At 27.5% G+C, this 18040-nt stretch overlaps 1 protein-coding gene across 1 annotated transcript in view; it reads left to right on the top strand.

The window, feature by feature from the left end:
* The window catches only part of LOC117178529 (stress-induced-phosphoprotein 1-like), a 56250-nt gene extending 38355 nt beyond the window's left edge, over positions 1 to 17895 (top strand). Inside the window, exons 4-6 of the mRNA XM_033369956.1 lie at positions 4483 to 4509; positions 11057 to 12597; positions 16966 to 17895. Of these exons, the coding sequence (XP_033225847.1) occupies positions 4483 to 4509; positions 11057 to 12597; positions 16966 to 17038 (1641 nt within the window). The 3' untranslated portion in view covers positions 17039 to 17895. The remainder of the gene's footprint in view (positions 1 to 4482; positions 4510 to 11056; positions 12598 to 16965) is intronic.
* The last annotated feature ends 145 nt before the right edge of the window (positions 17896 to 18040 follow it).

Genomic DNA, 18040 nt, shown 5'->3' with positions numbered 1-18040 from the left:
TGGGATATCCTTGGGACAACCGTGGAGATAAATGGGATCAAATGGGATTTCCCGGTATATACCCTATTGCCATGAAGGCATGTTCACTGAAAACCATTATCAAACAACCACCATTTTTTCGACAAATATTTCTTTAATTCAAACTGTCTTTCAGTAGTGTCAATTGAGCAAGCTCTTTCCGTAAAACTTAACATATATTAAATAAATTTGAATGATGTATCCTCAGATTTTTATTCTTATTATAAAACAAAATATCAGCGGAATGTCATTCGAAACTTTTTCTGGAAACTTGTACAAAATCATGATATTCATAGAAGAAAACGTTTTTGCAGTGTAAATTTAATGACAAATTATAATGAAATCTTGAAAATGTGTACACGAAATGCACCATTGATATTATAAATAACCTTCGAAGTTAGCCTTCAATATGAAGCAGAACGTGCATTCTGTTTCCTTTTTTAAATTTAAATTTAAAATTGTGGTTAATAATTTCTCAATGTAGATAAATTATTGATGATCTCTTTTCTTTTAAATATATGATATAGCATTCAAGCAGTGCCGGATCATGGGGAGGGCTTGGTGGTGCTGAAGCACCGGGCCCCACGCTAGTGGGGGCCCCCTTCTCCCCAAGAAAAACATATAATATACAGTAAAATAACCCGCTTATAAACAAAAATAATAAAGTCCTAAAAAAAATTTTAGTAAAATTTTTTCAATTAAATTTTTGAATTTTTTTATCATGAACTAATTTTAAATGAAAGTAAAATGTTAAGTCCAACCGCCTTAAAGGGGCCCCAACGTTATTTTAGCTCCGGGCGCCGAAAGGTCTTAATCCGCCCATGCATTCAAGTATTAACAACCCAGAACAAATTCGAGATGAAATGTAAGCACATGATTATGTAACCAATAAATTTGCTTACTCTTTCGTAAATCTATAAGGACTTATATTTTGACATTGGATTCCTGTTTTCCTGATGAGGACAACATTTGACTCTCGAAATGTCTAGAAGCCAATTGAATAAAGGATCTTCTCAACATCATTATGGTATTTTATCTGGTCTGAAGGATGTCAAATTCTACATCTAATTCTATTTATAAATAGCCTTCAAGTTATTCACACAAAATGCTGTGCATTGTGAAATAATTTTTCCTTAAATTTATAATCTCCATCTGTTAGTATTGCCCTATTTACGTATATTTAAAAATATGTCCTAAATTAAATTATGCATTATTATCTAGACATATATCATCCTTTATTTCTATAAACTATACTACGCAATATCTTTAACATATGAATGAACAATTCAAATTTATAAATATTTTATCATATTTATTTAAGAGAAAAAATGGCAACATTGTGACTCTCAAAGCTCAGAAATCCTAAGAATTTGCATATTTAAACATTCTTCTAAAAAATTAGAATTTAACACTGATGTAAAAATAGTTAACTAATTTTTGTAATAATATTTGGATTCAGCTTATTTTTCTAATTAAGGGATGGAAGATGCTAAAAAGAATCAATTTTGAATCATTATAGTTTTAGAAATATGAATTTTCATACTGAACTCTACACTTTCAATTTGTCCCTTTCTTAAGTTTTAATTTTGAAAAGCATAAGTAACAGTTTGAAAAATTCTAATTTTTAAACCATATGAATTTACTTAAAATAACTTAAATTTGAATGAGCTTGACTATGTATAAAAGTTTTAATATCAAAATAATTCTTGGTGAAAACTTTTTTTTTCTTTTTAAACGAAGTTCAAAATATTATTTGTTTAATTTTCAATGTTGCTTAGTACAAATTTTGCAATGATTTAAAGCTTCTCATTTAAAATGACTTTCTCTATTTTGAACTTTTTTAAAGATATTTAAAGTTTTAAGTTAAAAAATGGAAAAATTTTCAATTTAGTTTTTAATTTCCAACTGTCATATTTTAATCGTTTCAAATTGAAAATTATTTCAATTTTCAGTTATTCAATTTTGAACGCTTTTAATTTTTAATTAGAAATAATACATAAAATTGCAATTACTTTGAACTTTAAATTATACAGTTTTCAGAATTCTTATATGGAAATATTCGATTTCGAGATTCGTCAATTGAAAATAATTAAAAATAAGTTACACAATAAAATACAATTTTAAACTATTAATTATTGTTTTCAACAAATGTATGTAATATTTATATATTCGAGGTGTTTTGTCCCGAAATTCGGGATAAATAGTCCAATTAACATAGATTAAGAGGTTCAAATATACATGGTTCAAATATATATTGGCTTGTATTATTGCACCAAATAAACAAAATGAGAATCAAATTATATTCTTTTTTTTTACTAATCGATTTCGCCAAATGCGCAATCTAGCGCAATCTATCAGAAATTTTTGAAAGGTAATGATTTCATAACGACAAGATTTTCTTACATATGTAACATATATCTATCGGATTAGTGCAAAAAATAACAAAAAATCGTCTTTTATTATTTACACATAGTAGAAAGTACACACTATAACTATACATATAGCAATATAGAATATAAAAGTTGTTACCTAAATATTCACCATCTGTTGGTAAGGGAGGACTCATCTGAATTTTATTGTTCTATGATTTTATTCCTGAATTTGATATTAATATCTCTTATAAATAAATGTTTGGATTTACTACAATATCCAGTAACTATAGTTATACAAACTAATTAATTTTATAGTTTTTTAAAGAATATAAATCATTATTATTATAATTATTATGTCCAATAGTATTTTCAACGAAATAGTTCAATTTTCAATCAAAATGATGAATTTTCAACCAATAAGATTAATTTTTTATAAAAAAAAGATGACAAAATATATGCAAGTTTAACCAAATTTTCAATTTTTAAATTAATTTTCAACATAAGAGTTAAATTCTCAACCAGAGAAATTAATGTTCAACCAAAAAGATACATTTTCAACCACTGAAATTATTTTCTATAAAAAAAATGAATTTTTAACAAAATACATGAATTATCTACCAAAAGTGGAATACTTAAAATTTCGGTGAAAAGAATTAATTTTTAACCAAATATACAATGAATTTTCAACGAAATAGTTATATTTTCCAACCATAAAAATCAATTTTTAACTAAAATGATGAATCATCAAACAAAAAAGTGAACTCATAATGAAGCAGTTTAACTTTCAATCAAATAAGCGAATTTTCTACCAAAAAATATGAAGTCTCGATGAAAAATTTAATACTTGATATTGTAAGCAAAAAAATTCTTATTTATAATCAAAAATAATAGAATTCAACAATAAAGATTTTTTAACTGAAAAAGATCAATTTACAACCAAAAATGGAATAAATCAATTTTCAATTAATAAAACTAATTTGCAAAAAAAAAACATATTTTGAGTACAATAGTTAATTTTGCAAATAAACTGATGAATTTCAGACTAAAATGATAAATCATTAACGAAAAAAATTAATTTTTAACAAAGTTCTTCAACTATCAAACATTTGGTTAAATTTTCAATAAAAAATATGAATTCTCAACAAAAATTATTTTAATTTTTAATAAAAAAAATTCATTTCAACAAATAGCCAGATTTGTTCTGTACGTGTAGATACTTCTAAAAAACTTCATGTTTGACCAAAAAAATATAAACGATTTTTCAACAAAATACATTTTTAACCAAAGGTATAATTTTTCCAAAAAATACATGAATTTTTAAATGAAAACAAATTTTTAACATAAAATGTAATAGTTAAACTTTTAGTTCAAAAATTAATTTTTAACCAATTAAAAATTGAATTTTCAACAAAATAATTAAATTATCAAGAGAAAAAAGGGAAGTTTTTAATTAAAATAATGAATAAGCAACAACAAAATTTTGAGCAAAAAAGATTTTAATGTGAAACAAACAAAAAAAAATTGAATTTAACCAAACATACGATTTTGCTTTAAAAAGTTGAATTTTTAAACCGAAAACATGAATGTCAACACAATTAATAAGATGCGGCCAAATGGTTACATTTTCAACTCGAAAAGACGAATTTTAAACCAAAAATATTGACTTTTTTGTTTTTGATAAAATTTTTGAATTTTGAAGAAAATAATAACATTTTATGCTCATTCCCGTTCTAGAACTTCCATTTTTTAGTCAATTTGATGTTCTCCTTTCTTTTTCAATCCACACATTTCAAAAAAAAAAAATTAATAAATAATGTTTGGATGTTGCGCCAAGTCGCGCAAATTTCAGAAAGAACACGAATTTTCTCGAAGTTCTATCCTTTTCTTAACTCAGTTGATTCAGAGATGGTTGATTATAGGTTGCATTTTTATTGACACACTTGCTTGATTTATTTGAGTATTTAAATAGTTACAGCGCTCGCCAACAGAGTCGCTGACAACCATTTTCTGGAGCTTTCTCAAGCTTTCTGAAATTTGTGCACCGGCGTGTGAGTTTATTGAACGATAAAAACTATTTTTTTTCGAAAAAAAGAGAAACAATCACGAAGTTATGGACAAAGTAAGTGCAAAAAATTACCCTAAATTAATAAATTACAAAAAAAAGTTTACTCTATACTCGATATTTCGCGGATTTTTTGCAATTTTAGAAACAGTCATTGTGACAGCGTGCTTCGATTTTTTTTTCTCCAATTAAAGTATTTTTTAAACAATTTTCTGCCTAAATATTATCTCTGTCGGTTGAGATAATTAGAAATGTTTTAATTGAAGCAATGATTACTGAAAAGGAGAAGTTAGGATGTCCTTGAAATGTCAATTTGATCTAGAATATTCTTAGATTTGTCTGAATTAAAACGATTTTCATTTCATCCAAATTTGTGAAATAAAAAAAAAACACAATTTTGGATCTAAAATTTTGCAAAGGGAGGTAAATGAAATTTGTGAAGAGTCATGCAAATAAATATGACTGGAATTGGCTTTGTTCGATAAACGATTACGACGATTTTATTCTAGGGTTTTTATGGATTATTAAGAATTTGAAGCACATGGTTATTATTTCGTAATTTCTTTTTTTTTTTATTTGCATTAATCTTATGTTTCTCTATTTTACTATTAGTCACGAGTGATTTCTAGAAAGTAAGCAAGAGGAAAACGAATTTGTGGACAATGCGCTGTTCCTAACCTCAAAATTTTGTAAATATCAAAAAGAATAGCATTCAATTCATTCCTCGAGAAAAAATGACAATTATTGTTACTTAATGTAGCAACTATTGATTATAATGTTAAAATTAACGCTTTCTGGTTATTATCAACAAAAAAAGGACGTATTTCCTATTCATGAAGTTTGGGTTCATAGGTTAGTGGGTTAGTGTAAGAACTCTACACTGTAAAAAACTAAAAAAAAGTGTCACGGTTGTTATTGGCTGTTATTGTAAAATTACACAGAAAACTTCTTGTACTATTACCACTTGGAGTGTGACGATAATGCAATTTGAAGGTTAGGGTTGCGAATGAATTTGTAATTTTACCACTCCTAGCATGGGACTATAGCAAAAACGTATTGAATTTTCTTCACGATTGTAGAAGTACAAAATTTTAGGAATATCGATAATTCGTGTAATTGTGCACTTTCTTTGTTGATAAAACAAAGACATATTGCAAAATTCCAAACTTTTGGAAAAACTGTATTAAAAATTGGTAAAAGTATTCATAAAAATGGTAAAAATCCTAAAAATGAATTTCATTTTTTGTTATACACATATATTTAATCTAAATTAATAAAATTAAGAGAATAATTATGTGTATGTAATGTACAAAAATATTGCTAAGGGATTGTCCATATATTACGTAAGACGTTTTTCTGTTGTTTGAATAAAGACGAAAATAATATTTTTATCAAGTTGAAAAGGACACAGCTAAATAAACAAAAGAAAAATGTCTTACGTAATATATGGACGATCCCTAAAGGGACATTTTATAAATAGAAAGATTATGAAGTTCGGCAATAATAGAATTAAACTCGAGTCCTGGCTGAAAGCGGAAAATCAAAATTGCGAACGCGGCGGGAATCATCAACCATTCGCCATGACAGCCATAACTGCGCGCACGTGCGTTTGTCGAAATTTTTTGTTGTTGTGTCACTTTGTGCTGTTTTATTCAGCACTGAGTTTATAATAAAATCGTTTTCGAAAAAAATTACATCACGAAACAAATTATGTTTTTTAAGCAGCGACCGATCACGCAATTAACGAAATCCCTGATACTGACGCTAATGGGCATGCAGAAGCCGACTTCGATCGAATTTAATTTTTATAAACTCGAAGAAATGCTATTTTTGTAGTAGAATAATATGAGAGTTTATTTTTATAATATTACACATTTCTCTCAGGACATTTAATAATATAAATTAATTTAAACAACATCTTATTATTTTTAAACATTCTTAATAGTGTTTGTAATATTTCTGATTTGAGTAGAATATTTTCAATTTATAGTACAAATACAATCTTTTCTGGGAATTTTCCAGTAATTTCCAGTAAGAATACCATCACCTACAAATATACATCTCATTTGTACTTTTACAAAGTGAACTGTATAATCGCAAAACCTAAAAGTGAAATTATAAACTGCAATTTTTAATTTTTTCCTGTAAAAACGCTTCTTTGGGAGTAGTCAATATTGCGTCCATCTCTGAAAGTGTTAAAATTACAAGAAATATTTTTTACAGTGTAGACTTTCTACAAAGGAATATCCTTTATCCAAAAATCGATTTAAAAATATTAAATGCTGTATTTTAAAAACGAAAATTATTTCTCTAATTCTCTTCAATTAATTCTAATTCTCTCGAATTTTCGAAACGAATTATAAATCCAAGTTTTGAAATTAAATTTAAAAAATAAATACATATAATTTTGACAATTGGGAGAGTTAATCCCCGTAAAGATTTACAAGTTTTACATTAGACAGGGAATTTTCTTTAAAAAAAACTATGAAGGATAATTTTTAGTTTAGGACATGAACATGGAACAGGAATTTTCTAACCGTATTTTTAATTCTGATTTTAAAAATTGGAATTTAAAACTTCCCTCTTTCAAATGTTGGGAAAAGGAAGTTACTATGTTTCTGAATTATAGTAGAAAATGTTGTGAATAAATATGATTCTGACTTGGAACGAGGAATCTAGGAAATTTACTTAATTGTAAATGGGGAATTGAAAAATATGTAATTTTTAGTTTGGATGGGGAATAAGTTAATGAAATCTAACAAAAATCCCTGTAAAGAATTATAATTTTCACTTTAAAACGGGGAAGTTAAGTAAAGAAATATAATTTTGACAATGGGAACAGGGAATTTCCGTAAAAAATCATAATTCTTGTTTTACCAAATTCTCTGTTCCAAATCGGAATTGTAATTCTTACAAACAAAAATTATCTGGTATTGCAACTCAGAATGATAATTCTTCTCAAAAATGCACTCAATTCCATAAAATGTTATTACCAATTTTAATTCACAAATAGCAGAAGAAAACCTGTTCTTATTAATTCTGAAGGGCTTCAAACATTTAAAAGTATTTAAAAGTCTCCCAAAGATTTTAAAATTCATTTGAGTAATTTAATTAGATTTTGAAGGATTTCCAAAATTTTAAAGTATTTTGAAAGATTCAAAGGAATTTTCAATTGATTTCAATAATTTGAAGTGATTCCAAAGGGTTTCGAAATAGTTGAGGTTTTTTTTTTAATCCAAGAAATTTTCAATGGATTTCAATAATTTGAAGTGAATTTCAATGCATCTGAAATATTTCAAGGTATTTTTTTTTAAATTCCCAAGAAATTTTCCAGAGTTTTACAAAGTTTCAAGGGATTTAAAAATATTTCCAAGGATTAAAAAAGATCTTAGGACATTTTAAAAGATTTTAGGATACTTGTAAAAATTCCAAGGAATTTTAATAGGATTTCAATAATTGGAAAGAATTTCAAGGGATTTGAAACATTTTAAGGTATTTAAAATTATTCCAAATAATATTTAATAGATTTCCATAATTTAAAGGGATTTCAATAGATTTGAAATATTGTAAGGCATTTAAAAAGATTCTAAAATATCTTCCAGAGATTAAACAAATGTTAATGTTATAGATTTTAAAGGATTAGAAATATCTTAGAGAATTTTTAAATAGATTTCAATAATTTCATCAGATTTCAAAGGATTTAATTTTTTGGGGGTATTTTAGAAGATTTGAAGGAAATATTTTTCGAAATATTTTAGGGCATTTTAAAAGATTCAAATTAATTTTTAATTCATTCAAATACATTGATGGGATTTCAAAGGATTTGAAATATTTGGAGGAACTTGAAAAGAAGCCAAGGCATTTTCAAGAAATAAAAAAAAATCCAATGAGTTTTATAGGACATATAAGATTTTATGATATTTTATAAGATTTCCGTGGATTTTTATGATCTTAAGGAATTTTTAAAGTTATCAAAGTATTTTAATAAATTTAAAGGAATTTCAGGATTTAATTCAGCTTAAATATTTTTCTTTTCACTGCATTGTTCTCATTTCAAGTAAATTAGGCTGTGACAGCCTTGAGAAGGATAAAAAAATTTAAATTTGTTTTGTTCCGTTCATAAACAATTCCATATTAAAAATTTTACAAGATCAGAATTTTGTCTTTTAAATATTAATGATTAGGGAAAAAAGCCAGGGAATTTTGAATATAAAGTTTTCCGACCATCTTGCTACGAAATTCAGAGAAGCACTACATAATTATTTATATATTTGTTCTTGTCCAACAAGTTTGAAACTTTTATAATTAAGAAATAGTTTTGAAGGCTTACTTCGAAATTTTTTATGTTTTAAAGAACTTATTGGGAATAGTTAAACTGGGATACGCCACCTGGTGACAAAAATCCGAACTAGAAAGAATAGGTACGATTTTAAAGATCCATTTTAATTTTCGCATAAAAGTGTTCTAACGATTTTTTATGCGGAGTTGAAAGTGTTTATTGGATACTAAAAATAAGTCTTTTGGAAAAAAGAGATTTAGATAGAATTTACATCTAATAAGGTGGAAAACCATATTTTTGCATTGAAATATTTTTCTTTAAAAAAAAATCATTGTTTCCATTTATTGTGATTTTCAAATGCTTATAAACTTAAATGGACACATTTTAAAGCAAAAATGAACTCAAAGTAAATTTTAATTAATTTTACATGGAGTATTTAGTATTTAAAAACTGATCTAAAAGTTAGGATAGAATTCTTATTTAAATTCCAATCGCAGGGTGGCCGCTGGACCGGGAAATTAGGAATCTTATGAGCCCGGGAAATGACAGTGAATGTATTTTTTGCCCGGGAATTTTACAAATTTATAGACAAAAATCTGTCTGTGATTCTCATCGTTTTTTTAATAACTATTCTTCCACTTTAACAATTTTTTTATTTTAGATTTTAATTGTTAAGTGTACATTTTTTTAAAAAGAATGTTAAGATGCAGTTTTAAAGACTTAAGCCATTCAAAATTAGAAGCGTTTGAAATCGAAGATTTTAGATAAAAAATATTTTTACTTGATCAACTGTCAATATAAATTAATAGTGATTTTTAACATTGAACTGTTCTTTAAGATTTAAAAAGTGAATAATAATTTTACAAGACGATTCGAAATCAGTTTGCAATTTTAGAACTTCCAGTTTTTAACGTTAAAAATTATGTAAACTATACCAATTGGTAAGTCTTATTAGTTAAACACATGTAAACACCCGATTTAAAATTTATAAACTATTTTCAATTTTTAAATAATTTCAAAATAAGATATTCATAATTAAAAGCTTCTATAAATTTCACATATTATTTTAGTCTACAATATTACATTTCTAAACCATTCAATTTGGAATTTTTTAATTAAGAAAAATAAGAATGAATTAATATTTAGAAATATCTGACTGTTTATTTAAAATCAGTAATTATAGTAAATATTGAAAACTAAATTTTGAACGTTACATTTTAATTGTTCTATTTAAAAAAATTTAATTTGCAAATTAAATTTTTTAATTTTGGTGTAAATAGCCCACGGCCTAATTTAAAATAAAATCTCGATTTTGGCAGATTTTGAATAAAAAATTTAAAAGCTATTTAAAAAATTTGAATGGCTTCAGAAGATCAAAAAACATTTCCTATGAAAATTGAAAATGATTTTTATTTTGAAAAGATAATTTAGAGTTATTGTTTAAAAATATTTAGAAAGATTTACGAAATTATAAAAAATAAATGTGGAAGATTTAAAGAAAATTTATTTAATATGGCAGAATTAAAAAAAATAGAATAAATCGATTAATTTTAAGGGGTGTTTAAAAGTTCTAAAATGATTTCAAAAATAATACAAAATTTGAAAGAAAATCTAAACAACATGCAGATGTTTAAAGATTTTCAAATAATATTGGGTAGCATTTTAAGGCATTTAAGAAGGGTTCAGTTTATAAAAAAAGTTTTTATAATTTTTTAATTCATTGATTGATTCTTCAATTTAGACTTTCGAGCATTGGAAATGATAACGTGGATTTATATTTTTAGAACTGAATCTGAATCTTTGAACTCTGAACTGAATCTTTTGAACTTATAAAAGTTAAAAAATTTATTTTTCAGTTTAAGTGCATTTTGCATTTTACACGTGTAAATTATTGAACATTTCAATGAGATTTGAATACAAAATTATTAAATGAAAAAACTTTTAAACTTCTGTTTTAAAATATTGAAATTCAAGAGTTCCACTTTGAGTGCTTTCATGTGCAGCTCAGTTTTTGTTCATTCGAATGGAATAATTGTTAGCTTTAGAGTTCCATTTTTTAAATTTCATTGACCATGGAAAATGTTTGCTAACCAGGAAATGACCGGGAATTTTTTCTTGGATTAAAACGGCCACCCTAAATCGTCTATTATTCGTATTCAATCATTGTTTTATACTTCACAAAAATATCTTAAAAACACTTATGCAAAAATTAATGTACATCTTTAAAATGGTACCTACTCATTCTAGTTCCAGTTTTCGGCACCAGGTGGCGAAATCGTAGACCACCATTCTCAATAGTAAAATATTTGATTTGATTATTTTCAGGTGACGGAATTGAAGGACAAGGGAAACAAGGCCTTGCAGGAAGGAAAATTTGACGAGGCGATCAAGTTTTATACCGAGGGAATCACTGTTGACCCCACAAACCATGTTCTCTACAGCAATAGGTCAGCAGCGTATGCCAAGTCAGGAAAATACAACCAGGCTCTCGATGACGCTGAAAAGACTGTTTCCCTCCAACCCGACTGGCCTAAAGGTTATTCGCGAAAAGGAAGTGCCTTGGCCTATTTGGGCGACATAGAAGAATCCATCAAAGCCTACGAAAAAGGCTTGCAGCTCGACCCCACAAACGCCCAAATCAGAGAAAGTCTCGCTGATCTTCGAGCCCAACAACATGCGCCTTCGATGTCAAACCCTTTCAACACCCCCGACCTCTTCGTTAAACTTAGGAACGATCCTCGAACCAGAGCCTACCTCGATGACCCTGAATACTTGAAACTCATCCAAGAGATCCGTTCAAATCCAAAACTCCTAGGAATGAAATTGCAAGACAATAGAGTAATGACGACCCTCGGGGTTCTTTTTGGAATGAACATGGACATGGAAGAACCCATGGACACCGATCCACCGAAGAAGGAAGAACCTCCAAAGCCGAAAGAGCAGCCGAAACCTAAGGAAGAAGATAATCTCCCTCCCGAGAAGAAGCAGGCGCTCCAGGAAAAGAATCTTGGAAACGAGGCCTACAAGAAGAAGAACTTCGATGTCGCACTTGAACATTACAACAAAGCCGTTGAACTCAATCCGACGGAAATCACATTTCTACTAAACATTGCCGCCGTCTACTTCGAACAAAAAGAGTACGAGAAGTGCATAGAGCAGTGCGAGAAGGCGATCGAGATTGGTCGCGAGAACAGGGCGGACTTCAAACTCATCGCCAAGGCCTTCACGAGAATCGGCCACGCGCATAAAAAATTGAATAATTGGAAGCAGGCGAAGGTTTATTACGAGAAGTCAATGTCGGAACACAGAACGCCGGAGATTCGAAGTTTGCTTTCTGATATAGAGAAGATTATCAAGGAGGAGGAGAGAAAAGCCTATGTTGATCCGCAGAAGGCTGAGGAGGAGAAGGAACTAGGAAATGAGAAGTTCAAGATTGGTGATTATGCATCGGCAGTGAAACATTACACGGAAGCCATTTTAAGAAATCCGGACGATCCGAAATATTATAGTAATAGAGCGGCTTGTTATACGAAATTGGCTGCATTTGATTTAGGACTGAAGGACTGCGAGAAGTGTGTGGAGATAGATCCTAAATTTATCAAGGGATGGATCAGGAAAGGAAAGATTTTGCAGGGTATGCAGCAACAGGGAAAAGCGTTGGCAGCTTATCAGAAGGCGTTGGATCTGGATCCAAGCAATAGTGAGGCTTTGGACGGATATCGTTCGTGTTCAGTGGCAGTTAGTTCCAATCCTGAGGAAGTCAGGAAGCGAGCCATGGCTGATCCGGAGGTGCAGAGTATATTGCGAGATCCGGCCATGAGATTGATTTTGGAACAGATGCAGAGCGATCCTAAAGCATTGCAAGAGTGAGTATTTTCGAATTTATTCTCCGTCTTTCAGGGTTTTCTACAGGGTGGCCGCTGGACCGGGAAATGACAGTTGAATTGATATCTTTTTACATTATGGTATCATTCAGTTTATACTGCGTAATTCGAAAATCTTTTACCTGAAAAATGCTCTATTTTAGATTTTTATTTTTAAAATATTTAACGTGCAGTCTTGAAGACTTAAACAATTAAAAATTAAAAACGTTTAAGAATGCAAAGTTTTGATAAAAAACAGTTTTATTTTACCAACTGTAAATATAAATAAATAATTTTTAAAATGGATCGGTACTTTAAGTATTAAAAACTGTAAAATAATTGGTTTGATAAAACGATTCTAAACCCTTTGAAAGTTAAAGAATTTCCAGATTCGTAATTCATAATTAAAGGCTTTTATTAAATTAAAAATATTGTTTCAGTCTGAGTTATTCCATTTTTAACCTATTTAATTTTTTAGAAATTCATTAAGAAAAAGAATAATTATTTAATATTGAGCAATATTTTACTTACAATTTAAGACGACTAAATTTAAGCCAAATATTTAAAAGTAAAAAATTTGAAACTTAAATGTTTGGCATAGAAAGCTTTGAATTGTTAAAAGTTCGAAAAGCTTTTAACATTTTAACGTTATAATTTGTATTGTTCTACTTAATAAAATGTTCAATTTGTAAGCGAAATTATTTTTAGAAAAATTTGAGTAATTTTAAGAGATATTTAGAAGTTTCGAAAAGATTCGAAATTAATTAAAAACTTAAAATGATATCAAGTGATTTAAAAAAAGTTTTTGAACAAAATTTTAGAACTTCTAAACATATTTTAATCTTAATAACATTTTTCCTACAATTTTTAGCAAATCTCAAAATAAAAATAAAAACCTTTAATTCTTCATGGGTCGTTTTTAATAATATTGAAATTCTGTTAAAATCTTGTTTAATATTATGTTAAAATAATTTTTCAAAATGAAGAATCATTTTCAATTTTCCTAGGAATTTTAAGAAAATGTTTTTATTCGTTTGGAGCCTTTCACGATTCTTAAAAAGCCTCTAAATTTTTTGTAAACTGCAAAAACCTACATTTTGTTTTAAATTAGGTTGTGAATATTCGCACCGAAATTTCGTGACGAATTTACGGCTTTTTTTCTAGAATAATAAGTATTTTGTCTTAAAAATTTGGGAAATAATAGCGAACATGCTAACGGACGTCTCCACACACTTTTTTTGCAGGTTAATTCAAAAAAGTTTTAATTGAGCAAAATGTGATTAATTTGCATAGCGCTTAGGAAATAGTATCGATTTTTTCAGTGTCAGATTCCCCCGGAATTTTTCCTAGGATAAGAAATATTTTGCCTTCAAAATCTGGGAAATGATGGCGAACATGCTAACGGACGTCCCAAACACTTTTTTGTGTTTTTTTATCAAAAAATGTTTGAAATTGCTAACAACGTGTGTGTATATTTCGAGGTTATGTGTGTTACAATTCACCCGAGCGTTACTTCCAAACTACACAATATTTTTGGCCGAAAACTTTGGTCTTACAAATAAACATAGTATCTAATCTTCCGGAACTAACCTTGTTTGCAGGCAAACAAAAAAATTTATTTCATAAATAATTTTCAGATTATCGGAAAGGCAGCTATGAAAAACGACGTAACCTCAAAATAATGCATATGCATACAATTTTTATTTTGTGCAATAAATTTTTTTGTTATTATCCCTCAAAAAAGAGTCCGGGGACATCGTTATGTTATTTTATAGCATCTCCGAATTCAGTTTTTAAAATTTTTCATTTTTGTGGAAAAAAGCCGGCGAAACTGTTAGTATCACATGCCCTTAAAATTATTTGCAATCATTTCAAATTCTAAATCAATTTTTTATCTTTTTGAAACTTCTAAATATGTCTTAAAATTACTCTAATTGTTTCTAAAAATAATAAGTGTTCAATTGTTATTTAGAAATCAAAATTTAAAGGACATCTTTTTAAATTCACATGATTTTCTAAAATTTTTAGGACAAATTAAATTAGTTTTTAAAATTATTGAGATGTTTTGAAAAAATTTCAAAAATAAAGCTAAATTTAAAAAAAAATTTAATACTACTTCTAGCTTTTTGAAGATTTGGAAATACAATTTTAAATTTTTTCAAGGCTGCTTAAACTATTTAAAATTAAATATAATTTAAATTCTAATTTAAGAACTTTTAAGTTGAAAAAATGTAAATTTAAAAATATTTTTTGGCCTAAAATAACTCAATAATATGATTTTGACAATTTTTTAAGTTAATTGATTTATTATTCAATTTAGACTATTGAAAATGTTAACCTGGATTTATATTTTTGGAACTTAATCTAAATCTTTGAACTCTATAATTTATGAATGTTAAAAATTCTGAATTTTGCAGTTTGAATTCATTAAACTTAAAATTATTCAGTTGAAAAGTGTTAGTACTTTCCTGTTCATACGTGTAAATTATTGAACAATTCAATAGAAAATTTTAAAAGTTAAAAATTCAAGAGTTCCATTTTGAATGCTTCACAGTTTGTTCTTTATTTTGTATTACTTGTACTTTTACTGTTTAAATTTATATTTCGATTTTTTAAATTTTATGTTCGGGAAAAATATTTGCCAACCAGGAAATGACCGGGAATTTTGTTCTTTGATTAAAACAGTCATCCTGTTTTAGCGATTATTACGAACAAACTTCAAAGGACTTCACCAAGCTTTCCAGGACAAGAAATAAGTCTTTTCAGGGTGTTTGCTAACCGAGAAATCAAATTCAAGCCGGGAATCACGTTTATTGTATTGAAAAATGTGAAATTTTAAACGATTCAAGAGAATCAAAAAATTTTCTTAGGATTTCTGTGGAAATTTGTAATGTTTTTTTTTCAAGAATTAATTTTAAGAGAATATTTTTTAAAATTCCAAAATTGTCAAAAAGTAATCCAGATACTTTTAAGGACATTTCCCTAATTAATTCGAAATTTAAAAAATTAGGGATTATTAGAATCATTTTAAAATATATTAAAAAGGTTCAGAGGTTTTGAAAAGATTGCAAATAATTTAAATTTTGGAAATAAATAGAAGAAAGTTTAAAAAATTCGAAGCTTTTAATGTTTGAAAATTCTTCTCTTGATACAAATTTTAACTTTTTAATTTCATTTTTTAACTGAAAATTTAACTATTCTATTTTTGGTTGGAATTTTATATTTTTAGTTGAAAATTCAAGTGTTTGGTTGAAAATGATTGTATTTTGTTAAAATTTCGTCCTTCTTGGTACATAATTAATCTTCTTAATTTTAAATTGGTAATTTTGATTGAGAAAATTTATCTCTGGTTGTAAATGTAACTATTCTGTTCAAAATTTGTTCTCTTACTTTGAAAATTTAGTTTGTCTTCGAACATTTTACCATTCCATCTGAAAATGAATCGTTTTAGTTAAAAATTCATCGGTTTGGTTAAAAATTAAACTTCTTTGTTGAAAATTTTTCTTTTTTTTCTTTGTTGATATGATTTTGGTAGAAAATTACTCTGCTTGTATGAAAAATCACATTTTTTGGTTGAAAATTCAACTGTTGCAGTTAAATATTCATTACTTTAGTTTAAAATTGAATTGCATGATTTAAAGTTAAACTATTTAATTAAAAATTCATCTCTTTCGTTTAGCATTTAACTATTTCAGTTTGAGATTCATAATTTTAATTGTAAATTTATCACTTTCGTTGAAAATTTAACTATGTTAAGAATTGGGTTTTTTGTTGCGTTGAAAATTGATAGTTTTTAGTTCAAAACCTAACTATTTGGTTAAAAATTCATCTATTTTGTCGTAAAATCGCCTTTTTATTTGAAATTCATCGTTTGGTCGAAAATTTAATATTTTTACTTGCAAAGTAAGAAATTTGAAGAGTTTTAAATTGAATTTAATATAGTGCCCACATTAATTTGACTAAATGTGAACTACATTTAAAGTGTAGGAAGATAAAATAAAAATGTATTTTAGTTATTAAAATTCATGGACTTTAGGGGCATATTGAAGAATTTTTTTTTTTTTTTAACATTATTAATTTTAAACCTTTTTAAAAAAAATACAAAATACTTTAATGGTTCCGTACTATGAAAAATTTTACTTGGAAAAACCTTGAAATACCTGGAAAAACCTGTAATTGTCAGAGCACTTTTTCTAGGGTTTAAGTAGACACCCTGATTTTTATTTTTAGATTTTATTTATTTATATTTGAGAACCTATCATAAAAAACTTTTTTATTCATCCTGTAAAATTTAATTTATGGTTCTTATCCAGTAATCATTCTCATGTCTTCGATTGAATCCGTAATAATCCGTTTTTTTTTCTGTTTCAGTCACCTTAAAAATCCAGATATTGCAGCGAAACTACAAAAACTCCTCGAATCCGGTCTGGTTGCAATTCACTGAGGCGAAATCCATTTTTCTACTGTGTATAGCTCAAGTGCAAAGTTTTGTTATCGTCAATTTCTTTCGACGTTAAAATTTCCTCATGTTTCTTTTTATTTTGTAACGATACTGATTTAGCGAGAACCGAATTACCAGTTTTTAATAAAAACAAAAAAAAATAGTCATCACCCGAAGCACACGTAAATCCGTTTGATCTATTAAACCTAATGGTAAAAGTAATAATAAAGTATCTTTATTAAATATAAAATTGAACGAGTTTGGATTTATAATCAATTATACAGTTATATAGACGCTACTCGTTCATTAAAAAAATATTATTTTTAAGGCTTCGAAGTCGTAGAATTTCAGTATGTAATTATAATTAATAACTGCTGAATTATGTTCGAAGTATGCCATAGGTCTTAAAATTGAATTAAGCGATGCAAAAACTATAATAAAATCACCATTCGCTTTTTATTAATAGCCTTCGACTGTCACGAGATTTTGTATACAAACTTTTGATAAAAGAATTCTTTTCTCTTAAATTGATTTACTTTTTGATATAAGAAACGCCTTAAACCATTTGGCAAGATCTTCGGATCTGTTAGAAATCCAATTTTAAATCTTTGTCCTTCGTCCAGACAATATATAAAATCTAAATGAAAGAGTATTTTTTCAATTTAAGAGAAGGCGATTCAAACAAATTCTAAAGGCTTATAAATGATAGTATTTAAAGTTTGTATGTATGTATGTGCTTTTTATTCATGATATTAGACTAACTCTTGAAGGCAATTGCATCGAATTTATCTCGGACCCACATTCCTTTGTCCATATATTTTTCCCCTGAATGCTAAAAAATAAAGTTGAACATTAGCATTTACTTTTGCTTTTTTATTTCATCTAGCGTCATCAATCGCGTGCGTGTTATTATTATTATTATTACACCATTAAGCCATTTCCCTTTCGGGGTAGGCGTGACTCACTCGGCAGGGGAAAGGAGTAGTGTGTGGATGGGATAGAGAT

Source organism: Belonocnema kinseyi, chromosome 8 (assembly GCF_010883055.1).
Source record: "Belonocnema kinseyi isolate 2016_QV_RU_SX_M_011 chromosome 8, B_treatae_v1, whole genome shotgun sequence".
Taxonomy (NCBI): Eukaryota; Metazoa; Arthropoda; class Insecta; order Hymenoptera; family Cynipidae; genus Belonocnema; species Belonocnema kinseyi.
Note: the sequence above shows the minus strand (reverse complement) of the source record. Positions and strands in the feature narration are given on the sequence as shown.